A 22264-nucleotide genomic window follows, 5' to 3' on the forward strand; every position below is an offset into this window, starting at 1 on the left:
TTATTATTTACCAAAAAAAAAAAAAAACGGAAAGATGGATAAAAATCAGACATTAAATTCGGGTGTCCCGAATTTCACTTATTATATTTCTTTTTTTGATTATTCATTTACCAAGAACATAAAATCATGATAAAATTATGATGAAAATTAGCAATTTTCGAGGATGGCTAACCAGGATGTATCTTACCCAAACCGCCCATTCCTAATAATACAATTCGAACTGCAAGGTTCATCCCATCTGCCTCCGAGACAAGCAAATCGGGAACTCTCTCGTGATCATCATTTTGATCATCCTCGGCGCACGTCAAAGTATCAACAAAATGTTCCCCCACTCCACATGCATAATTTACAAAGTTTTCTTCATCTATCTCAAAATATTCACCATCCATCCTTCCTCCGAAAGCCTCCCACATCACGGAATTCACCTCAGCTCGAGCAGCAGAAGAGGGACAGCAAACTGCAAACTCTGAAAAAGATCTTGGATTTGAACCACACTTTCTTACCATGCATCAGAGATCGGATGACCCTACGGTGATGCTTCTTTCTTCTGCCGAAGAACTCCCATCCGTTTCCCTTCAAAGCTTCCACTAATTTTCCTCAAAAGCTTCTCGCTTGGCTCTTACGACCGCAGACAAGGTTGGGTGCTGGCCGCAGGGCTTGCTTTGTGAAAATAATAATAGTAATAATAAATGGAAAATGCATCGGACCAGCTCGCACGTGAGGTACCTTCAAGCACCACCCCACACGGCCACACGTAACCAAAAGTGTCCCATGGCTGGCAGCGTGGAAAAGTAAAAAAAAAAAAAAAAAAAAAGCGGAGTCGGACAGCATTTCTAACGTGGATTCCATACGCGTTCGCCGCGTAGCCGCGGCACCTCCCCATCGCATCCCCGTTTTGCGCCGCCTTGTCCAGAAATATTTGTACATGATATTTTGAGTGAATAAATATTAGTACACGCTCGTGTCATGTCCTGCGGTTTAGCCTTCTAGGTCCGCGGGGCAGCAGAAACTAAATTTTCCACCGCACTTGGAATGGTTGCTTCAAGAGTCGTGCATAAGAATTCTGATGATTCAAAGACGGTTCCTGTAATGTGTGATTATAGTCTGAATCCAAAGGATGATTGGATTCGTGATTTAGGATGTTCGTATTATATGCTTCCTAAAAGATATTGGTTCGACACTTATAAATCGGTCGATCTAGGAGTCGTGCTTGTGGAGAACGGTGTACCGCATAAGACTCTGGATTGAGATGATGAATACTATATCCTTGATTATGCTCGACTTCAGTGGATGCAAATATAATGCCGAAGGTAAAGTTCTTAGAGTTTACGAAGGTACCCTGATTGTGATGAAAGGCAAGAAGATTGAGAACTACTACATTTCTCTAATGGTGTGGCAGTTTCAGCCTGTGGTTCCTCAGATTTAGATATTACGTGCTCGAGACATGAGGCTTGGGCATGCAAGTGAGAGGGGCATGATAAAATTTAGCAAAAACGGGGATTTGCTTTGTGGTCAGAAAACAGGGAAATTGGATTTCTGGGAGCATTATGTTTTGGTAAACAATGCATGCAGAGTGAATATCTCTGTGGCTGTTCATAGAACAAAGTATACGATGGATTATATTCACGGATCTTTGGGGTCCCTCTCGTATCCCTCCCACGAGCGGATCTAGAGGTTGATGTAGACTCAAAATCTCGTGCTAAAGAGCGTGGAGGTTCGAGTCCTCTTCAAGGCATAATATTGAGCAGCATATGATCAACCACCATTAGTAGATTAGTTCGATCAGCACCTGACAAGGTCTTTTGTTGTCGGCACCATTTATTCTTAGTATCTCAAGCAGCGAGAAATTATGATCGATTAGCAAAATTGGCAGGCAAGTGAGTAAGTATCCAAGGATAATAGGTAATGCTTTGGAGTTCTGTTCTAGTGAGTTTGAGGGATCTTGCAGGAGTGATGGCATTTTAGGCCTCACATTACGGTTGGTACTCCACAACAGAAATAGGGTTGCAGCTGTAATGCTAGGATATCTAGAGAGTATAATTGGGCTCAAGTTGTCTGCACGACCCGGTATTTGGCAAATAGATCTTCATCAAATGCTGTTGAATTCAAAACTCCAAGGGAGGTTTGATCTAGTTCTCCTGGAGATTATTCAAACTTATACATATTTGATTGTCCTGATTACTCTCATGTGGATAGTGGAAAACTACAACTTAGGGCAAAAGAAATGTATATTCTTGGGTTGTGCTTCTAGGATTAAAGGGTAGATAATTGTGTCATGCTGACCCTAGATCACCTAAATTTATGGTTAGAATATATAGATGTATTTTTTGATGGATTTATTGTGCTTCATCCGAGAAAGTAGAATTCTGAAACAAATGGAAACCATAGAGTCAGCAAGCAGGTAGGGTGTGAAGTTGACCTCTAGGTAGAAGCAAGAAATCACTCAACAGAAGTATAGGCTGAGGCACAAGAGAAGGATGGTTCGTAGCAGGAACCATAAAACATTACGCATAGGCATGCAGGGAAGGTAAATCAAAAGGCCACAGAAATACTCATCTTCAAATTTGGTTGCTCATGCACTGTCTCTGGTAGATAATATGGATGTTCAGGAGGCTTCTACAAGCCATGAAGCTATTACAAGTCTAGAGCAGCTTAGCGGTCCGCAGCTATGAGCTGGGAGATTGAGTGAGTCTCTCCATAATTAAGAAGCAGACTTGAGAGTTAGTGATGCAACCAGAAGAGGAAGAAATTGTTAGTAGCGAATGGGCCTTCAAGAAGGAATAAGAAACTCCATGAGTAGAAGATGAAAGATTCAAGGCGTACTTGGTGGAAAAGGGCTGCAGACACAGACAGCATGGACTTTAACAAAGAGTTCTCAGCAATTATAAAGCATAGCTCTATTTGTATGCTGATTGCGGTGGTTGCTTTATTGGACTAGGAGTTGGAGCAGGCCGATGTTAAAATAGCTTGCCAAGTACATGTGCGAACTTGTTGCTGGATCTAGATGTGTCATATATCTTGATATGTCTAGAATTATGGAGGAAGTTCCTGTGGTGAAATTGTGTGATGGATGCACTAAGGTTGGTGAGATTTTTTTTTTTTTTTTTGATAGATTGGATGGATATATGGTTCTAACATGCATACATCTAAAAAAATCAGAAAATAAAAGATGACGTAAGAGGAGGGAATAGTCACAGAGCTATCTCAAAGAATACCATCAAAGGATTGAGCAATAGAGGAGGCCGCCCAATCAGCTTTTCTATTCATTTTCTGGTACATATGAGTGACTCGAAAGACAACAAAATCTCTCATCAGTCTGCAGATACCCGCCGCCTGCCCTATGGTGAGATCTATTCACTAATAGAAGCTTACAAATAATATTTGCAGTACTCTCCAAATAAATAATTGAAATATCGATTTCCTCCAATACCAAAAGTTCTTCTTGATGCTTGTGTTTCTGGATATGTGACACTAGTATTACTTTATTATTTATATGATGTCCGTTATAAACTTGATGATCACACAAATGCCTGATAGATAATGATGTTGTGCTAACCCTATTGGACTCGTTTGGTTCACGAGAAGAGGAAGAGAAAAATTATGGTTAACAGAAAAATGAAGAGATGCTTCATATTTGGTTAGAGTTTTTCAATGATAAAGATGAAAAAGTAGATTTTTCATGAGAATGAGATTTTCACATTTCATCACAAAAAAAAATTATGTACGATATAGAAAAGTCCAATTCCTATTGGTTGAAAATTAGTGTATTTTTTTTCAAAAATATCCTTAAACTTTGAGATGGAAGGGAATAAGGTTTTTTCTATTTATTAAGGATATAACAGATATTTTACATAACTTTTCTAGAAAATTAGATATGTAGTCAAATATAAGCTGCTATTTTTCTATGGTCAACCAAATATACAAAAACTATGCTTCTAAGCATTATATACGCAGGCATTAGTTTTTTTAAAAACAGTATTTCAATGAAAAAAAATTTCTCACAAAATGAGTCCACAATATCTTCAATGCTGTCGGCCTAGACTATAGTAACAATGCCAAGACCAATCACCTCATCATCATCCATGGCACCAATGGCAAGACCAACCACCTCATCATCATCCACAGGGGCTACTCGGCCCCCTCCCCAAACTTCTTCTGGCATAGGAAAGCCACGCGTGATCAGACAACCTAAATCACCAAACATCAAAAGGTATCCAAAAAGCGTCATCCCACTCCCAAGTTCCCAACCTCCATCACCATTCAAATACTCTTATCTTCTTTTTTTCTTAAAAAAGCTACATGAACGATGATCCCCCTTTCCTTCTAAAACAGGCAACTACATGCTGGCCTTACTACAGCTCTTAGGAGCCAAACAGTCACAGAAGTCTCATGGGACCCACATTCGTACACGCGGCCCCATTTCAGTAGGCCAACTAAACACAGTGCAAACACGAGATGTGCATTGATTCAAAATCACCAAAAGCTGTTCCAAACGGAACAGCGGATCTTACGCCGCAGTCTGTACGCAGGTTAGGACAAACTCGCGGCGTGTACTCAGCCTGCGGTCGCTTTCAGCGGCGACATTTCGCAAATCATGCAAGGGCTCATTCGATTTGCGGAGAAAGGAGGAGAGAAAGTATGGTTAACAAAAAAAAAAAAAGTGAAAAGATGTTCCTTGGTTTAAGTTTTCAAAAAAAAAAATAAAAAAATTTATTTATATAAAAATATGATTTTCATATTTTATAAAAAAATTCATAAAAAATATGAAAAAATTACTTTTTCGTGAGTCCGAAATTACTCTATTTTTACTTTTTTTTCAAAAAAATCCTTCAGCATTAAAGAGGCATTAGATACCTAATTTTTATTAAGAGTATAATAGGAATTACGTATAACATTTTCAGGAATGTAAATGGTCAATCAAACATAAGTATTTTGAAAATCTGTCACTTTTTTATTATCAACCAAATATTCTAAAAGTACTTTTTTAGCTTTTTTTTTTTTTTTAAGAAATCTGCTTTTCATAAACCATATTTTTAGAAAAAAAATATTTTTCGCAAACCAAACAGGCTTTTTTTTTTTTTTTTGGCTGCCCATGGCGAACCGAGGGCATTTATGTGATATTGGTTTTATTCCAGGCCTAATTTGCGGCAGAAGATCACGAGCCTCGTTTCCCAGCTCACTCTGGTTCAAAGCGAGCCGTATGCGGACGGCGAACGCCCACGTGCGCCGCCACCGAAGCCCGGCGCACCGCCGCTGCTCCCCTATCGGTCGGGTACGCGAAAAGTCAATGGACACGTGTCACTCGCAGTTAGCTCAGGATTTGGTTCCATGGTTGCGTGTTCGGACGGACGTACGCGAGCGTTGGTACTGTCACCGCGGTAAAGAGCTTTATAATGATCATTGTTAGAATAATTAACCGAGCTTTAGAATAATTCACGTTCGATTCTATGGCGGATTTTTTTCATGTCATTTTATATATTTTTAATATGTCTAAAATATTCACCTTACGAAAAATTACTCATGTATCCGCACAGATCCCGATGTTCATGATACTGTACACAACATTATTATTTCGCATGCAATAAATATCAATCACATCAAAATTAACGTGCTTGGAAATCATTAAAAAAAGTTAAAAAACTTAAACCATGCACGGAGCGTATGGAAATTTTCCTATCATTACTATTTGATACGATATATTAATAATATTTTTGCATAAGAGCTCGTATAATTTTTTTATTAAATACTTAAATATTAGCATTATCAATAACAGAAATTTTTTATTAGTCATTATTGAAGCTTATCGCTTAATATGCAATAAAAATTTAGCTATTAAATTTTTTAAATTTTATTATATTATTATATTAAAAAATATTATATCTCACGCATCTTATAAAGCTATTATTCAAGATACCGATGGAGGCTTGATTTATGTAAAGCTCTCCATGTGCTATATTGATGTTGTTTTTATATTTTTTTAATATATTTGACTGTTATCAAAATTTATTATTAATATGCAATAGACATTAATAATGTCAGAATTAAAGTGCTCAAGTATCATTAAAAGAATATTTATAGAAGAAAGAACTGTATTATTGATATCGGTATTGATGACAAGACTTTTTGTATGCACTTTTGCGTTGAATAATATGTTCACCATAGACATGCTGGTATTAATGGCAAGTCTACCCGATCATCATTAAAACTTATTACATTAATGTACAATAAAAATTTAGCTATCAAAATCTTTTTATTTTTTTATAATTTATTACTTCCCTATACTATATTTTATAATAACACATAAAAAAACTATATCTTGCATATCATGCTGGATCATTATTCACAATACTAGCGCTAATGATGAGAATGTTTCCATGGACTCGGCATATATGGATATCGATATAATGATACTATTATTAATAACATGAGTTTCTCTCCTATATACCATTATTAAAATGTTTATTTAATATATAATAAAAATTCAGCAATTAAAGTATATTATTTATTATAATTTATTATAATTTATTATATTGTTATATTATATTCCTAATATAGTTGGAAAAAGATTAAAAAAAAAATGCATCCTATCGCACAGGATAGAATCTCGTGCTCTTTTCATCTTCTTTTCAAACTGATTTTTCATGATTAAGTATATTCTAGGTAGACCAACTAGAATCGTGAGGAACTATGTCACAGTGTGTTTTCGAGTTATCAACATGCAGCCACTTACGGTGTTTTTTTTTTTTATTATTTTTTTTATTTTTATTACACTACTTTGGAAAGAAGGAGCTGCACGAGAGCTATACTGCAAAATATGCAGCCACCTATTTGTCATTCACTTTTTGTATGTAGACCAGATATATTGATAACTTGGTCCATCAAGATCTGTATCGCCAAACAAGTGGCAGATGGTGGCCATTCTAGTGGTCGAGTGGCACACCTAACACTTGCTTTTCCAAATATGCCAAATTTGTGGTTAGCCTCACGACTGAGATAACATCCAATTCTACATGAAGGTTTAGATTCTATGCGGTACAATTTTTGCATCGCAGAGTATGGTACCATTATAGATAGCCACCATATTATCCATCTTGAAGATGAGCGGCTAGTATTCATTCTTAAAATACAATAAAGCATAATTAATTCGATACATGGTGCATTATGGTAATGAAAAAGAATAGTTCATCTCCAAGATGGATAATATAGTGGCTATCTACGAGCACTCTACGGTGTAGAGAATTCAGTTTCAAACAATAATTACACAAAAAGATACAATTCTTCGAGCACCAGCCTTGTATATGATTTAACCCGAAAAAGAAAAGATAAAAAAAAAACCAAGGCTCGATAAGCTCGAAGAACATCACTATCCTATTAGAGTAAGCCAGTGTTTTGTGTTAGAATAACAGCACCCAGCCTGTAAATTTCGAACACAACAGCCCTGGGCCAATTGCAGCATTTCTTATAAAAAATCAAACAATCCATGACCTGAGCTCGGTAGATAAAAATAAAATGGACTAGTAACCAAACCGGGGGGTCACGGTATCTCCAAGCCCTTACCGTCCATAAGACGCATGCTCCTGTAGATCGCGGCAGAGCTCCAAAACACCAACCTACAGGGGGCGATCAAAGCTAACGAAAGGAAAGCATGGAGAAGGAGCCGGAGGCCCTGGTGAAGAGATTGCAGGAGCTGGAAGCGAGCCAGGCCAGGCTCCGGGAGCAACTCGACGTCGTCCGTCGAGAACGAGAAGTCGAGACCAAGCATCAGGTCAGGCCAGTTATAACCAGCAGAGGTGGCAGCGAAGCTGGCTTCCTGCCCGGATTCTTCGCCGGCAATCCGTACCGCAACGTGCTGCACTGCATGGGCCACGCCCTCCATGTCTGTCGGCCGGGCACCGGCGAGATCATCTACTGGTCTGTTTCTCTTCTCATCAACGTTTGTTTAGGACTCCTTTAACTTCATACGACATTGCTTGCTGCTTCATGGTTTTTTCCATTGATGGCTATAGATACCGGGGTCTCATAGCAAGTCTTTTGTCTATGTATTGGAAGGGTAAAACCATAAAAGAAAGATGGCAGCTTAGTAGAATGGTCATCATTTTTCGATGCGGTTCCTGCAATTCGTGCAATTAAAGAGAAGCTGGAATCACCACGAACCATATGTTAGAATCGAGCTAGTTGAATGAGTGCATTGAAATCTACGTGTTATAGAGCTGACCACCCAGAAAAAAAGTAGAGCACCGATTCTTGTAAACTGGATGCAAAAATTTGCTGGGCTTGGCTTGGAAAGATATCCTTTTTTTTTTTCTCTCCATTTATTTGCTACTTCCCTTGCTACTTTTTTTCTCATGAATAGCTGTGGGAAGAAGAAAATAGCCCAAGATCTATTTCCTAATCCTGCAGTGTTCTCAAATTATCAATTGTCTGATGCTCTTCTCATCTTTCTCATATATAACTCACAAATAATACTGCTTGGACACTCATTTCACATAACTGCTGATTCGAGCAAAGTATTGCACCAGCCACTAAATATGACTGGATGCAGATGAGTGCATGGTTTTGGTTCATTAAATCAGCACCTAGTAGTGGATTCAAGCCAAGTGCGATCGAATAGAAAGGAACAACTGGTGCTCCAATTGCTAGAATCCAAGGGCAACGGCAAGGAACTCATATCCATTCTGTGTGCAGGAATCGGTCGGCCGAAAATCTCTATGGATGGAAGGATTGCCAAGCACTTGGCCGAAGGGTTGCCGATCTGCTCTTTGATGAAGAGAGCCGTCCGTATCTTCAGAAGGCCATGGAAAGGTTGAGTAATGGTCGATCATGGTCAGGTCAATTTCCACTGAAGAAGAGGTCTGGAGAAATGTTTGTAGCCTTAGTAACACAGAGCCCGTTATACGAAGATGGAGAGTTCATTGGAATCATTACCGTCTCATGTGATGCGGCTCTTCTTTATGATACATCCTCGGAGAAATCGAGAGTACGTTGGGATCAAGCTCAAGCACAAATTGCGTCATCTGTGTCCAGTTTGGTACTAACAATCGCATGAGCTTGATTCCTATCTCTTTCTTTCTCTCCTTTGAAAGTGCCAAACTTATATCTTATTTTCAATCAAACAGGCTTCAAAAATTGCCCCCCGTAATCATGTACGCAGTGTCTCTGCGGGTAGGAATTCCCTTGAAAGATGTGAATGCATGTTCGAAAACCAAAATGTGAAGTCAGAGAAAACAGAAATACCAGTAAGCTGGTTTTCTTTTTTTTTTTGGCTCCCTCTTTTCTTCCATAATATATAGCAAACAGAGATTGCCTATATATTAGCAGTTTATAAGCATACCTTCAAAAATATTTCCAGGCACTGAAGGCCATCTTCAGATCGCGTGCTGGGAAGAGAGCTGTTGAGGAAATGACCCATAAGTATGAGGAAACTATATCAAAATTTAATCAGCCATCGAAAACCGTAAGCAATGCCTCGCTTGAAACATGCAATCACTGGCTAGTGTCACTGCTCTATCAGAGCAGTATCAATTTACATAAGCAGTCATCTGTTCATCACTTCTGCTGATATATTTCTGTTCCATAATGGATTCTATATATTTACTGAAAATGGCAGGTCGCAAAGGTCTTTGGTAAACTGAAAATTCGAGGAAGCACCTACCAAGTTCAAGAATCAGATAAAGGCGTTCAAACTAATTCAGCAAAGAATTCAGCCTCCAATTCGACAAAAAAGGTGAGTTCCCTGTAGTTGCGCTTATTTTTATATAAAATTTCTGCAGCACAAAGATCGTAACACAATGTTGGGAGAAAGAGAGCTTTCATATTCTAAGTATTTCTGTTGATTTTTAGACTAGTGATGCGCCTACAGATAAATTTATTGAAAAATAAGTAATTAACTAATTATAATGAGCATATATAAGGAATTCTACGGTGCCCCCACAATCAAGGTATAAGAAGTCATAGTGTGTATTATTTGTTGAAACAAGATATCAATGTCCAAGAAGGACAACTTTCTTATAAACTCTATAAAGAAATTAATTTCAGACTCTCCAAACAGCTGCTGTTTTTTTTTTTTTTGGTGTATTTTTGTATGCACATGCAGAAAAGAGAATCACATCAACCAACAGCAGTGGGGGATCTCACCGGTTCCGGTAGTTGTAACAGTCATGCATCAGAGGGAAGGCCAGACAATTTAGATGTGGTATGCTATCAACCTTAGTCAGTGGGTCTTGATGAGTACTTAGTTTTGACATTGATGATTCTTTGGTTGCAGCCGGCAAAATCATCCTCGCAGCTAATTTTGGCAAACAATAAATGGTCTTGATGAAGTTTGTACAAAATGTGTTTGAAACCCATAGTTGAGTATCTGTGGCAGCGATTATGTCCAAATAAAAAGTTTTGTAGCAACCTGAGTTTGTTATATAGTGAAGGATGGCAGACATATAACCTTTCAAGTGCTGAAATAGGGAAAATACATGCTTGGGTCTTATTATGGAACTAAATATTTCGAAGGCCTAGAACTCAAGCCAGTAATTATTGAAACACTTTATGGTGATTGCGATGCCAAGATAAATATTGACATACTTTCCTATGAAAACTCAATCTGGTCTTGAGGGGCTTCAACTTTTGTTTCCCCCAGTACAATATGAAAAATTTTAAATTACCAAAGTTAATTGGTTTGGTTAATGTTTTGATCATGCACGAATATGTTAATTGACATTTACCATATGATACACGGCCACATAAAAGAAAGTGTGACACTATCTCCATAATAACCATCTAAAAACAAACAACTGTAATCATTTCCACAGTTGATTGTTCTGAGTTGAACAAACAGACCATTGAAGGTTCACATAATTTTACAGTCTTTGAAACTCAATTTTAAGTTAGATGACTGAAAACTTAATTATCAGCATGTATTCTTGTGAATCGATGGATGTACTTAAGCTGTTTCCAGGCAACCTTCATTGCGGCATTATATGCTATAATATCATTTTCTTGAAAAGAAAATTTTAAAATATAACTTACAAATGCTATAAGCTTCCAAGGTGATTTGCCTGAGTAAAATTAAAAAAAATGTGCATCATATACACAGTCACCAGTATCGATGTCTCAAATTGTGACTGCTAAATGGACTTGCATTCTCAGAAACTAACAAAAAAAGAAGTATTGGCTTTGCATTTTCATATGTATTTTGAAGTGCACGTTTGAGTGAAGGATATATCAAAACAAAGAATGAAGATAGCTAATTTTGATTTACATTTCATCATTAAAAGTCATGGCGCAAGGGAGAGGAAAAATACAACTGACGAGATTGATATGATTTCATATTCAACGTTATGCATAAGCTATAAAAGGAATTTATCAATGGATCATGTTTCTATAAGTGATTTAAGTTTTAAGACAAGCTTAATATTGGTAATCTGGTAAATAGAATACTTCATTCAACAGAGGATTTAGGAAAATGCCTTGATAATCATTTATCAAAACATTTGGATAATCAGCTGAGCAATCAAGACTTTAAAAAAAAAAAAATCTAAATTGAGCAAGCTAGGAATACCCTGCTCTCCAAGGAAAAAGTTGGTGAGATGTTATGCCAGTATCGTTTGCAGACCATAACTCCAACATCAAAATGCTCGATTCCGTTTAGACATCAGCTTGCTATACAAAACAACAACAAACATAAAGATCAACACTTATCTCATCAATTTGGTGTTTGCTTTATATATGTTGTTCAAATATTCATTCAGGTTCTCTAAGATCCGATCCACTTCATGTTAGTTCTTTTCTCACCACTTATTCTCATGGCATTATGAATCTGGGTTTTCTTACATCATTCCTCTTCCCACTTATCTCATCAATCTGGGTTTTCTCACCACTTATCTCATCATTCCTCCTTTCTCAGCTTGGTCTGCTTTTTGTATCATGTATTTTACTAATAGCAGCAACAAAACAATGATTCTATTCATTTGTCAAAATCTACAAAAGCGCGATCTAAATTATGAATTCTTATCAAAACCATTAATGACTTTCATGCATGATCTTTGGTGTAATCTCATTTATAATGCGGAAAAACTTCTTATCAATCTTTTAGATATTTCATTTGTTTCATTATGAAGATTTGCTTCTCATGTTGCACAATATGTTCCAATAACCATAACCAAAACCACAGCCTCCAAATTTGAGTTGATCTAATGGCTCCTCCATTAATTCCTTAAGGCCCAGTGTGGAAAAGGAATAGGGATTTCAGGGATGAATAGGCTTTTACCAGGTATCTCTAATTTCAGGTAGGTTTAATTGGGATTGAGTCTTATTTTTGTTTGGGATAAATATTATTATCCCAAATAATGATTACAGTTTTGTTGTTATTTTGCTTGGAGCTATTCGAGGATAAAAATTGATAGTTGGATCTTGAATGAGGATAAGTACAGAAAAAGGTGATTTCTCCAAACTGGAGAAGTATGCCCTTCCAATATTAGCTCACAATATTTTTAATATAATAGTGATATAAAATATATAAAAGGTTAATTAATATAATATTAATCTACTAGTATTAATAAAATATATTAATATAACAATACTACAGTGTTAATTCATGCTATATTAATATTGATTGATTAATACAATATTAATATTTAATACATTAATATTAACATAATTTTAGATTATACACCGATATATAAATTCTATCAATATAGTATATTAATAGAGCCAAGGTGCTCTCAAAAGGATAGTTGAGATGATCCTTTCATCTTCAAAGCCAATGATATACTATCTACATTCAAGATCCAAACTATTGAACATGATCTACATAATAAAAAGTGCATAGAAACCAAAATTTTTTTTTTGGTTTTCTCTTATCTAATAATCAAGTAGGTATCAAAATGAACAGTTCTAATACCATGATATTATATTTTATTGTGATTTAATTATCAAAACCTAGTGAATTTAAATCTACCCATGTTTTAAGATGTGTAGATCATAATCGTAACATGGATTTTCAGTTATGTGCCTAATCATTTATTTTACTACACTCATGCAATTGATATTGTTGATTTTTGTACAAACTTGATAGATAGGTTAGAGACTACCAGGATATATGAAGTTTGTTTTCTAGGCATTTTTGGTAGTGTAGGCCATATTCAATGGTTTGAATTTTTAATTTTGGGATGGTCTGTCATTGATTTTGAAGGTGAGAGGACCATCTCAGCTATCCTCTTGAGAGAACCTTAGTTTTGCTCATATTATATTTTATTAATATTAACGTACTAATATTATATTCATACTAACATATTGCATAATGAAAATAATAAATTAATATCATAATCATAATTATCCAACCTTCTTCCAATTATTTAGGGTTGGCATTATTAATCCTCATTTACCAAGTATTTCTAAAATAATATATTAATAAAGTATTAATATTATATTCAAGGAAGGAAAGACTGAGGGAAATTCAGATGCTTCCCAAATTCTCTCTCACATATCCTTGCTTATCCTCAAGTTCCAGCCTCGCTTATTCTCAAGTTCCAGCCTCCCTTTGTAGAAACCCATCCCAAAATAGCTAAGTTGAATGAAGTGTTGGAGATAAAGACCTAGGCGGGAAAGTGTGTTGTTTAGTGCTTATCTCAAGGATAGGCAGGGATAACTCTACGTTATCCCCTTTCCAGACTAAGTGTTAAGGAATCCATTCAGTTGTAGTAGAAGCCCTTGAATCCCTTCTTGTCACTTTAAAACAGGTCTTCTTGGGTCTTCCTGCATTCTTTCCTAATACTTTTGAAACATTCTAAAAGTTAGGCCTCAAACTTTCATTGTGACATATGAATCAATGTTCTATGACATTATCCACGATTGGTGCAACTCCTATATGCCCCATCTTTTTCATTTCGAACCCTAACCTTATATTTTGACCATAAATCCACCTAACATTTCGTTTTTTGTGATATTTAAGTTCCCTGGATCATCCTAACTGTTTAATCTTCCAATGCCAGTCCTATGCATAGATTTAACATGCGGAGAATCAAAAAGAGCTTCATAGATGATTCTAGAAATGAATCTTAATCTCCAAATTGTACTTTGACTCCTCTAGTTCCAATTTAGGGTATGAAATAGTTGTAAGACATGATTTTGAATTCAATATATTCCAACAAAATTTCTGGCACACTTTCACATACATCTTAACCTTGACCAAAAGTAGCAACACATCAAGGGATCAATACTATGCATGATGAAGATATAATTCATCAAATTGAAATAATCTGCTGTAACGGACCCTCAACCAGATATCAGCCCACTCAATTGATACCAATATGAGGCAATTTTTATCTACTATAGGACCTAGATGACCATTTGACAGGTGAACCGGCTTATCCTGTTGGTCACATAATGTACACCCATCCAACTTGGGAGCAACCTCAAGGGTTTCCTTGGACTCTGAACAAGACTAGACAAGGATATATGATGGCAAGAAGATTTAGAGAACTGCTTTCCTCTTTGGACAGATTTATAAGTCGGTATGCGAAACTAAAAAGAATGACATCCACAATCACAAAAAGGAGAACGACCATTTCAGAAGTTATGAACATAAATCCTATATCCACAATTGATACTAATATTTAGCCAACTAAACTACTCTTATTTGCCAACCTGAGTTTGAGTCATAAGTTGGCGAGTCATTGCATTAACTAGATTTTTTTCCCCTCTTCCAGGTTCATAAACCTATTGATGAAGCTAAGTCACAGAATATGAAGATAGCAGAGTTCGGAGCATCAGGCTTTCCTAATGTTTTAAGGGAAACAGTCCCAGGTCAGACGAATCACGGTTCTCATGAAAGAGTAGAATGTTCTGCCAAAAGCAATTCCTTTCAGGAAATGGGAACAGGGTTTCCTAGAGGAAAGGATGTTAATAGTAATTGCAAGCAGGAATATTATGCTGCAAGTTAAGAATTTGCAAACTGTTTCCTTGAATGTGACAAATTTTCTTGAAATAAACAGAGTTTGAATTTCACTTTCTAATGCAGGTGTTGAACAAAGTGGGAAGAAGGATGATGTCTCGCATGAGCAAGAAAATCCCAAACAAGATTTAGCAGCACATTCAACTCTACAAAACACTGACGCATCAACCACTGGAGAAAAAGATTGGAACTTGGTCGTAGACTGTGATATTCAATGGGAAGACCTCCTGTTAGGGGAGGAAATTGGTGAAGGTATTTCCTCTGAAGTTATTTGAATGCCACAACACAACAGACTGGCCATTTAATTTGTTGGTCTTGGCCACAGCTCATTGTCAAGAATGCTTGCTTGGATGTTTTCTCTTTCAAGATTGAACTGATGCATGTCTGGAATGCTCACAATTACTTTTTCACCTAATATGAGATTTCATATTTCTGTCTATCTTCTAGATTGAAAAGAAGTTAAACACCTTTAATATAATAGTGGCCTTATACTATGTCAATGAAACAAGGGAAAAAAACTTGCTTAACAATTAAACTATGTCAATATCTCCTACCATTATTAGAATATCATGTATTCAGCACAATGTTGAAAGTTATGAGACCAGTCTAGCCAAAATAGATAAATCAGCTTGCTTGCAAGTATAAAATTATATAGGTTAGCCACCAAAATTGCAGGATAAATAAAATATTGACACCAAAGTTCTCAGAGACTACTGCTTTTAATGTTTTCAGGTGATTTTATCACCCTAGCTATCTGTACATAGTGCTAACACATCATACTGCTTGAAAGCAGAACAAAACGAAAGGCAAGGGGTCTCTAGAACAGGTTATAGAAGATAAAATGTGCTCAGATTTACTTTGAATTCTAATCAGTTCTTTAATATTCTTGCATTCTATCATCCCAGGTTCTTATGCTATTGTCTATCGAGGAGTATGGAATGGATCGGTACATTAATTGAACAAGTTTCCTCCTTCTTTAGCTGTCATCCTAGTGATAATGGATTAGCCGTGCAGAGACATGACCTCTTTATCTTTTATTCATTAGGATGTTGCCATAAAACTATACCTACAAAAGGACTATCATGAAGGGGCTTTGCTGGATTTCAAGGAGGAGGTATTGAATTTACATATAAACTCAAAACTAAAGATATGGCTTACACTTCCATTTTTGGCTACTCATTTCAGATCAGGATAATGAAAATATTAAGACATCCAAATGTATTGCTATTCATGGGAGCTGTATATTCACCTGACCGACTTGCCATTGTAACTGAATTCTTACCAAGGTAATGAGAGGGACATAACTGATGTGGATGAGTAGGGGAAAATCATTAAATGTTTCGTGGTGCCCAAAATTCCTGGAGAGAAAATTCCAGTTCACTGACAGAATTATGTTATTTTCGATATCAGGGGAAGTCTCTTCAGAGTATTACACAAGAACAATCAGGCATTGGATTTTAAACGCCGTTTGAAGATGGCATTTGATGTTGTGGGTTTTCCTTAGCAAATATCGTAATGCTTTTTCTACTAGAGCTTTCTTTGGTCAGGTAGGGCAATCATACTTCTCGAACGGTGCAGACTAAAGGAATAATGACCTTGTTGTAGGCAAGAGGTATGAATTACTTGCATCGAAGAAATCCACCAATAATACATAGGGACCTGAAATCATCAAATCTACTCGTTGATAAAAATTGGACTGTCAAGGTAAAGAATACTGTTTATAACTTCAGAAAGCAGCTTTATATTCAAGAAAACAAGATTAATGGCATTTTATTTAACAGGTTGGAGACTTTGGGCTGTCATGTTTAAAGAGTTCATCTACCTTGACGGCAAAATCTGGAAAAGGAACGGTAAGGGATTTCTGCTGCACTAGTAACATATCAGCAGGAACTAGACAAGTAATTTTCATGGAATGCTACAATGTTGTTCTCATGCATGAATCTATATATAAGTTTCATATCTGGACCAGCTGGCTGCTAATATTAAAAACTTCATCCTGAAAATGCTTCCAATCGAACCTTATATCTTGAAGTTATTTGTTCTATAATTACCTAGAAAGCATATGCTCGCGACAGGTAAAGAGATCCTCACAATTGGATTTTTAGCCTATCCTTGAATTGAAAACACGAGAACTACCTATTAAGGCCATAATTGCTAATTGCATATTTGGATTTTATTTCTCCAACGTGGTTTTGATAGTGCAGAAGTCAAAAGGAATATATAATTCTCATGTGAAACAACTTACCAGTGCCAGGTATACTGAAAAAATTGAAGGATGAAACCAACTAAGAAGGTAGCGAGTGGAAGGGTTCACAATTATTTTGCTTTCTAGAGTTCGGGAATTGCATTTTTATTCGTAAAGGTCTAGATTTCAGAGGTGTGTTCATCCAATTTCAAACTTTTAAGGAGATAATCATGTAGGGTTCAGGATGGATCTATAAGAAGACTTTGCTTCGACTTCAATTGTTAAAAGTGTATCCTAGAATTGCATGGTTTTGAAAAAAATAAAATAAAATAAAATAAAACTTTAGAATCATGAACATATTTGGGATAGATTTTTTTCTTTTGTCTCCTCTTCAGATCAAAGTTCAAGCCATCCATCTAATCAAAATCATGAATATCAAGCTACCCATTGATGAGGAATCTTGTAAGCATATGGTGGATTTGTAGGTTGTTTGGAACTGCCAACAACATAATGGTGCTGGATTTGGTAAACTAGTCTCGTTTATTCATCATGCAACCTTAAAGTTGAAGCCCATGATCCCTTCTGAAGTCACTTGACAATTAGAAATCTAATATGGCTAGCCTATGATAATTAGTGCCAGAAAGATCAATATGCAAATGCAAGAAACTCCTTAAAATACTTTTGGGGCTCTATACTCCATACAGACTCCTATTCGAACTCCTGCCTTGTAGTATTGACTCTTCAAGGCTATAGTTCCATCTCTACTTCCTTCATTCCAGATTTCTCCTCATGAACTTCTTTATCTTCTGTTTTTACTCGGCACTTGATTTGTGTCATTCAACCTCTAAAGCCTAGTTCAAGTACCACATAAAAGTAGAATGGAGCTTGTTTTTATAGGAAACTGATTGGGTAGATGATAACAAAGGGTCAGGATTTAGTCTCATGTAACTTAGATTTTGATTGACTGAGGCGCACAGATTTAGTTAGATTGCCCCCATTGATTGCCTATTATCCCTGTTTGAGTTCAGTTTGCTTGATGATGCATTCTTCCTCGTCCTTCTTCTGCACTTCCATTGATTGGCCAATCATCTTGCAGCCCTGTTGTTGTATGACTAGCATCATCAAATTGGCTAAACTGACATGTCAATTTTTTGTTGCAACCCTTTAAAGTCTGTCAAATAGTATCAAATAGTAATTACTTAATAGTGGTTTCATATCTTTAGGCGGCAAAATATAGGTTAATGATAATTTGCTTAGTCTGAGATCGTCAGAGAAGATATTTGGTACAAGGTTGAGCTTGAGGCTAGAATCATATGTTTGGTGGACTTTTGTTGGAAAACGTGTGCTTTTAAGCTGCAGGTTTAGTTGAAGTTTATAAAAGGTGGGTATTTTTGAATTAGATATACCCTTTACCTAGCACTGTTTCAAACCAGGACCTAAGCAAAAACATAGACAACCCAAGGGAAAAAAATGTATTCAATAGTATTTCTAGGTTGTTTAGAAGGGAAAACAAAAAATGATATTTGCCTCCTAAGTATTAAGCTATGGTCACTCATGTTGCATACATTTTTTGAGAGATTCAGAGGTGAGGCAATTTATTACACCAGAAGCAAACTTGATGCTCCTTTGTTTAAGCAAACAATGAATATTTGATCTTTTTCAACATATGTGAAGCTTAGCTTACGTCGCCTTCCACATTACCTAAGAGCTTCCTTTACCTCCAACACCTAAACACATAAGAAATTGGATTGATCTTGGATTTATCACATGAATGTTCTACCATTGTCCGAGGCTGCAGAATAATGACCGATACAACAGAAGTCTCAATCAGCTTTACTTGTTATCCTCTTTTCTTGTAACGCAGAACATATTAGGTTTTTAACATTTTATCAGCTGAGTTATTAAATCTTAGCAGTTTGAGATGGTCTTCCCCATGTACCTGGTTGCCTCCTTTACTGTTAACTATTCATGATTTGTGAGGTCTTTACCAAGTTTCATCATTCACCTAAATTGCCCATATTTTCACAGCTCCGTCTAAGGCCAAAAAGTTTTCACTCATGGAATCAGTTTTCTTTCATGCAACAAGCAAGCAAAAGGCGACCAGCAGCATGCTGCAATATGCTTGCATCTTGGCAAATTCAAATTCCAATTGAAACACATGTTACTTGAAATTATCAGAAGAAACAGATGGTTGATAGCAATTTCAGTAATCCTACCACATCGAGCTAACCCAAATCTGAAATCTAAATTCTCAGCTGCACGTTAATAATGTTCTCAGCCATTGTTAATTGCAGCCTCAGTGGATGGCGCCGGAAGTCCTCCGCGGCGAATGCTCGAATGAGATGTAATCCCTTCACCTCTTAGTCATTTACTCTGAGAAATTCTATGCTATCGTTTGTTGCTATCCGTAAAGTCATAGATTTCTACCATGCACGGCAATAAAACGAGGGGAAAAAGAGAAGACTCACATTGGAATTGTTTGCAGGTCGGACGTGTTCAGCTTCGGAGTCATACTGTGGGAGCTGATGACGGAGTCCGTCCCGTGGAGCCATCTCAACTCCCTTCAGGTAAAAACCCAGCCAGATCTCTCCTCTCTTTCTCTCTCTTTCTCTGCTTGTGTGTTGATGGCGAGAGGCGGTGTGCTTGCCGCTTCCGATCCAAAAAAAAAATCTTCTTAGGTGGCCGGGGTGGTCGGGTTCATGGACCGGCGGCTAGATCTACCGGAGGGTTTGGATACGCGGGTCGCCTCCATCATCTGCAATTGCTGGGAAAGGTAAATTTCGATTGCGAAAATGAGTTAAAATTATTTTTTAAAGGATATAATGTGACCAAATTGGGTAGCATCCTATGGCTAACTATTCCGAAAAGGCCTCGTGGCTATGGGAGGGAGAGCCATTTTGGGGCATTTCGAAACTTATTATTTTTTTTATTTTTTTCAGTATATTTATATTTACTATGTATGATACATTTGTTCCAGTAAAAAAACATATAATACGACTAAAATTACCATTTTGGGGCGGGTGGCGGGGGGTGGCGGTGCAGCGATCCAGGACGGCGGCCGACGTTCCAGCAGATAATGGAGACGATGGCGGAGCTGACAACCGCTCCGGCTCACCGGATGCGCGAGCACTCGACGGGAGGAGCACCGTCTAATGGCTGATGGGTGATTTCTTTCTCGAGAACTAGATGCATCGTGGCCGTTAGATTAGGCTCGATCCATGTTCGTGTTCTATTTCTTTTGATCGGTGGGCCTCTTAGCTTTATTGGCTGATGGGAACCGAAGATCTTCGGGGAGAACTCATGGATTGTGTGTGGGAGTTGTATGAATGATGATTCTTTGGAATAATTTTTTTGACAGTGCAACTGTTTTCTGTTAAAAAAAATAAAAAGCAGGTAGACAATTTACCTTGTAATATTGCTGTGTAATGCGAAGGGTAATCTGAAATCTGGCAGTGATCTAATGCTGCTCGGAGACACGCAGGCTTGCTAACCAGTTGCTGGCTTGATTTGTGGTCCAGCGTTGCCGTCTCTCCGGATGTCCAGCTTCAATTGTTGAGGTTGATATGGCCCATCCCCGCCCATTTATTTAGGTTAGAGGTAAAACCTGATACCTGTTGCACTGCTCCCTCCAGGCTCCGGTGAGTGATCTCTTTTTCAAGGGACCTTAGTGTTGCCGCTAAATTTCAGACCAAAGTTGTAGCGGATGGCCTTGAGGTCAGCAGAAGCCGAGTTGGATGAGATGGTCGAGGTGTCGGAGTTTGACCTCTTTCAAAAATGGCTTGCAAGTAGTCCGCTTACTGGAGAGTTTCCAGCGGAGGATCCTTTGATGCCTAAGTTAGAATAAAGAGGCAACAATAGAAGAAAAAATTTCAGCAAAGTAGAGCTCTCTAAATTAAAGCTGTATATCATAATCTCGACTTACCTGAGGGCCTTTGGACCATCCTTTTATATAGGGTGGCATGTTTTGTCGTTACTTAGATTGATACGGAACGTGCCAGTGGTCAGTTGTAAGTTTACAGTATGGGCATCGTTTTGCATAGACGACGTACGGCACTGACCGCGAGTAGAGATGTCACAATTATCGTTTGTTGGGATTGTCAGTCCTATTCTAAAGCATAGAGCAACAAGATTGAGATGATTTGCTTGGCTCGACGAGCCATTTATGCTAAAGTTCGTCACACACACCCATCTAAACGAATATCCAAGATAATTTCTATTGTTAAGTTATAGTCATTTAATGAGTGCATAACCAACCTCAATGCATAAGTAGACAAGAGTGATATTTCAAATGAGGATGACTTGATTGACGTGGCTTTGGCCAAACCCCTCAGAACCAAGAGCTTGTTGAAAGGCGCATAGAGCTGCAATCACAACTTAAATGGTATGAATATGAATGAAAAAAGAGGGACTGGCTTTGGATCTTATAAACTTGGCCAATTCATTGATTATCATGGGACTTGGACAAATTGATGCACGATCCAATTTCATTGGATGTAATAATGGGCTTGGGGCCTCCACCATGTCTTCATTTGGTTCAGCACCATGAAACCATGGTCATTGGCTTTTTTACCTAATAATTCTTGAAGAAAGCTGCTCGTAAAGTCAAGAATCTAACAAGCATTTGTTATGTCATTATTTAATCATTTAGTGATTATTTCGTTACAAAGAATCAATAAACCAGTGCTTGGCTATGATTTACACAGCAACGATAATCCTTTAACTCAAGTAATAGAATAACTTAGAGGATATTTATTAAGATTTCTTTGACCAAAGCGTTATACTCTAAATCGGTACACAAAAAGAATTTCTTGCATGCATGCAAGCGAACAAAACCCGGTGACGTCACACAAAGAATGGCGTTTGACACACGTGGTGGACCACGGAAGGAACCGATTCAGTCGAAGGTACAATAAGAAACGACAATACATTCTTACATCCTATTCATGAGCGTCGATATGTCGCTCTATTTCCATCCTAAAAGGAGATAAATACATGAGAAAATGCGACAACAATCCCATTCTGCCCCTTCCTCCGTCGTATTTTTTTCTTAAATATATAAGTATATGTGCATATATTCTTTTACTGCTCGAGAAGGCAATGCTTGTGCCATGGCACACCGCTACCCGAATAGAAGA

General features: G+C 37.3%; 1 protein-coding gene and 1 long non-coding RNA gene across 8 annotated transcripts; one reads left to right on the forward strand and one right to left on the reverse strand.

The window, feature by feature from the left end:
• Positions 1–7064: 7064 nt before the first annotated feature.
• LOC148714398 (uncharacterized) lies at positions 7065–19736 on the reverse strand. The gene is made up of 3 exons (XR_015976426.1): positions 19598–19736; positions 9332–9389; positions 7065–9156 (listed from the first exon to the last, which is right to left on the reverse strand). It is a non-coding gene; the product is annotated as an uncharacterized LOC148714398 (long non-coding RNA).
• On the forward strand, positions 7646–20539 carry LOC103714183 (PAS domain-containing protein tyrosine kinase family protein). 7 transcript variants are annotated; one of them, XM_088718527.1, is made up of 18 exons: positions 7646–7911; positions 8686–9028; positions 9117–9236; positions 9350–9454; positions 9608–9724; positions 10094–10192; positions 14700–14928; positions 15011–15196; positions 15850–15890; positions 15990–16058; positions 16130–16230; positions 16355–16433; positions 16550–16648; positions 16726–16794; positions 19424–19473; positions 19615–19696; positions 19808–19902; positions 20107–20539. In XM_088718527.1, exons 1-18 carry the CDS (start codon positions 7646–7648, stop codon positions 20204–20206), a joined length of 2250 nt encoding a protein of 749 aa, XP_088574653.1. In that variant the 3' UTR covers positions 20207–20539. The 7 variants fall into 7 exon arrangements, 5 of the variants coding, with proteins under 5 accessions (XP_088574653.1, XP_088574652.1, XP_088574655.1 ...); XM_088718526.1 differs by having other exon boundaries at positions 20172–20539; XM_088718529.1 differs by having other exon boundaries at positions 14700–14796; positions 20172–20539.
• Positions 20540–22264: the final 1725 nt, after the last annotated feature.

Source organism: Phoenix dactylifera, chromosome 3 (assembly GCF_051530095.1).
Source record: "Phoenix dactylifera cultivar Ajwa chromosome 3, Ajwa_hap1_PhDact_Kaust_v1.1, whole genome shotgun sequence".
Classification (NCBI taxonomy): domain Eukaryota; kingdom Viridiplantae; phylum Streptophyta; class Magnoliopsida; order Arecales; family Arecaceae; genus Phoenix; species Phoenix dactylifera.

Bases quoted from the DNA above. Each gene is read 5' to 3' on its own strand.
- LOC103714183 (XM_088718526.1), top strand. From the start codon at position 7,646: ATGGAGAAGGAGCCGGAGGCCCTGGTGAAGAGATTGCAGGAGCTGGAA. The intron at 15,197-15,849 runs GTATTTCCTCTG...CTATCATCCCAG, and splicing joins AGGGGAGGAAATTGGTGAAG to GTTCTTATGCTATTGTCTAT. The intron at 16,231-16,354 runs GTAATGAGAGGG...TTTCGATATCAG, and splicing joins GTAACTGAATTCTTACCAAG to GGGAAGTCTCTTCAGAGTAT.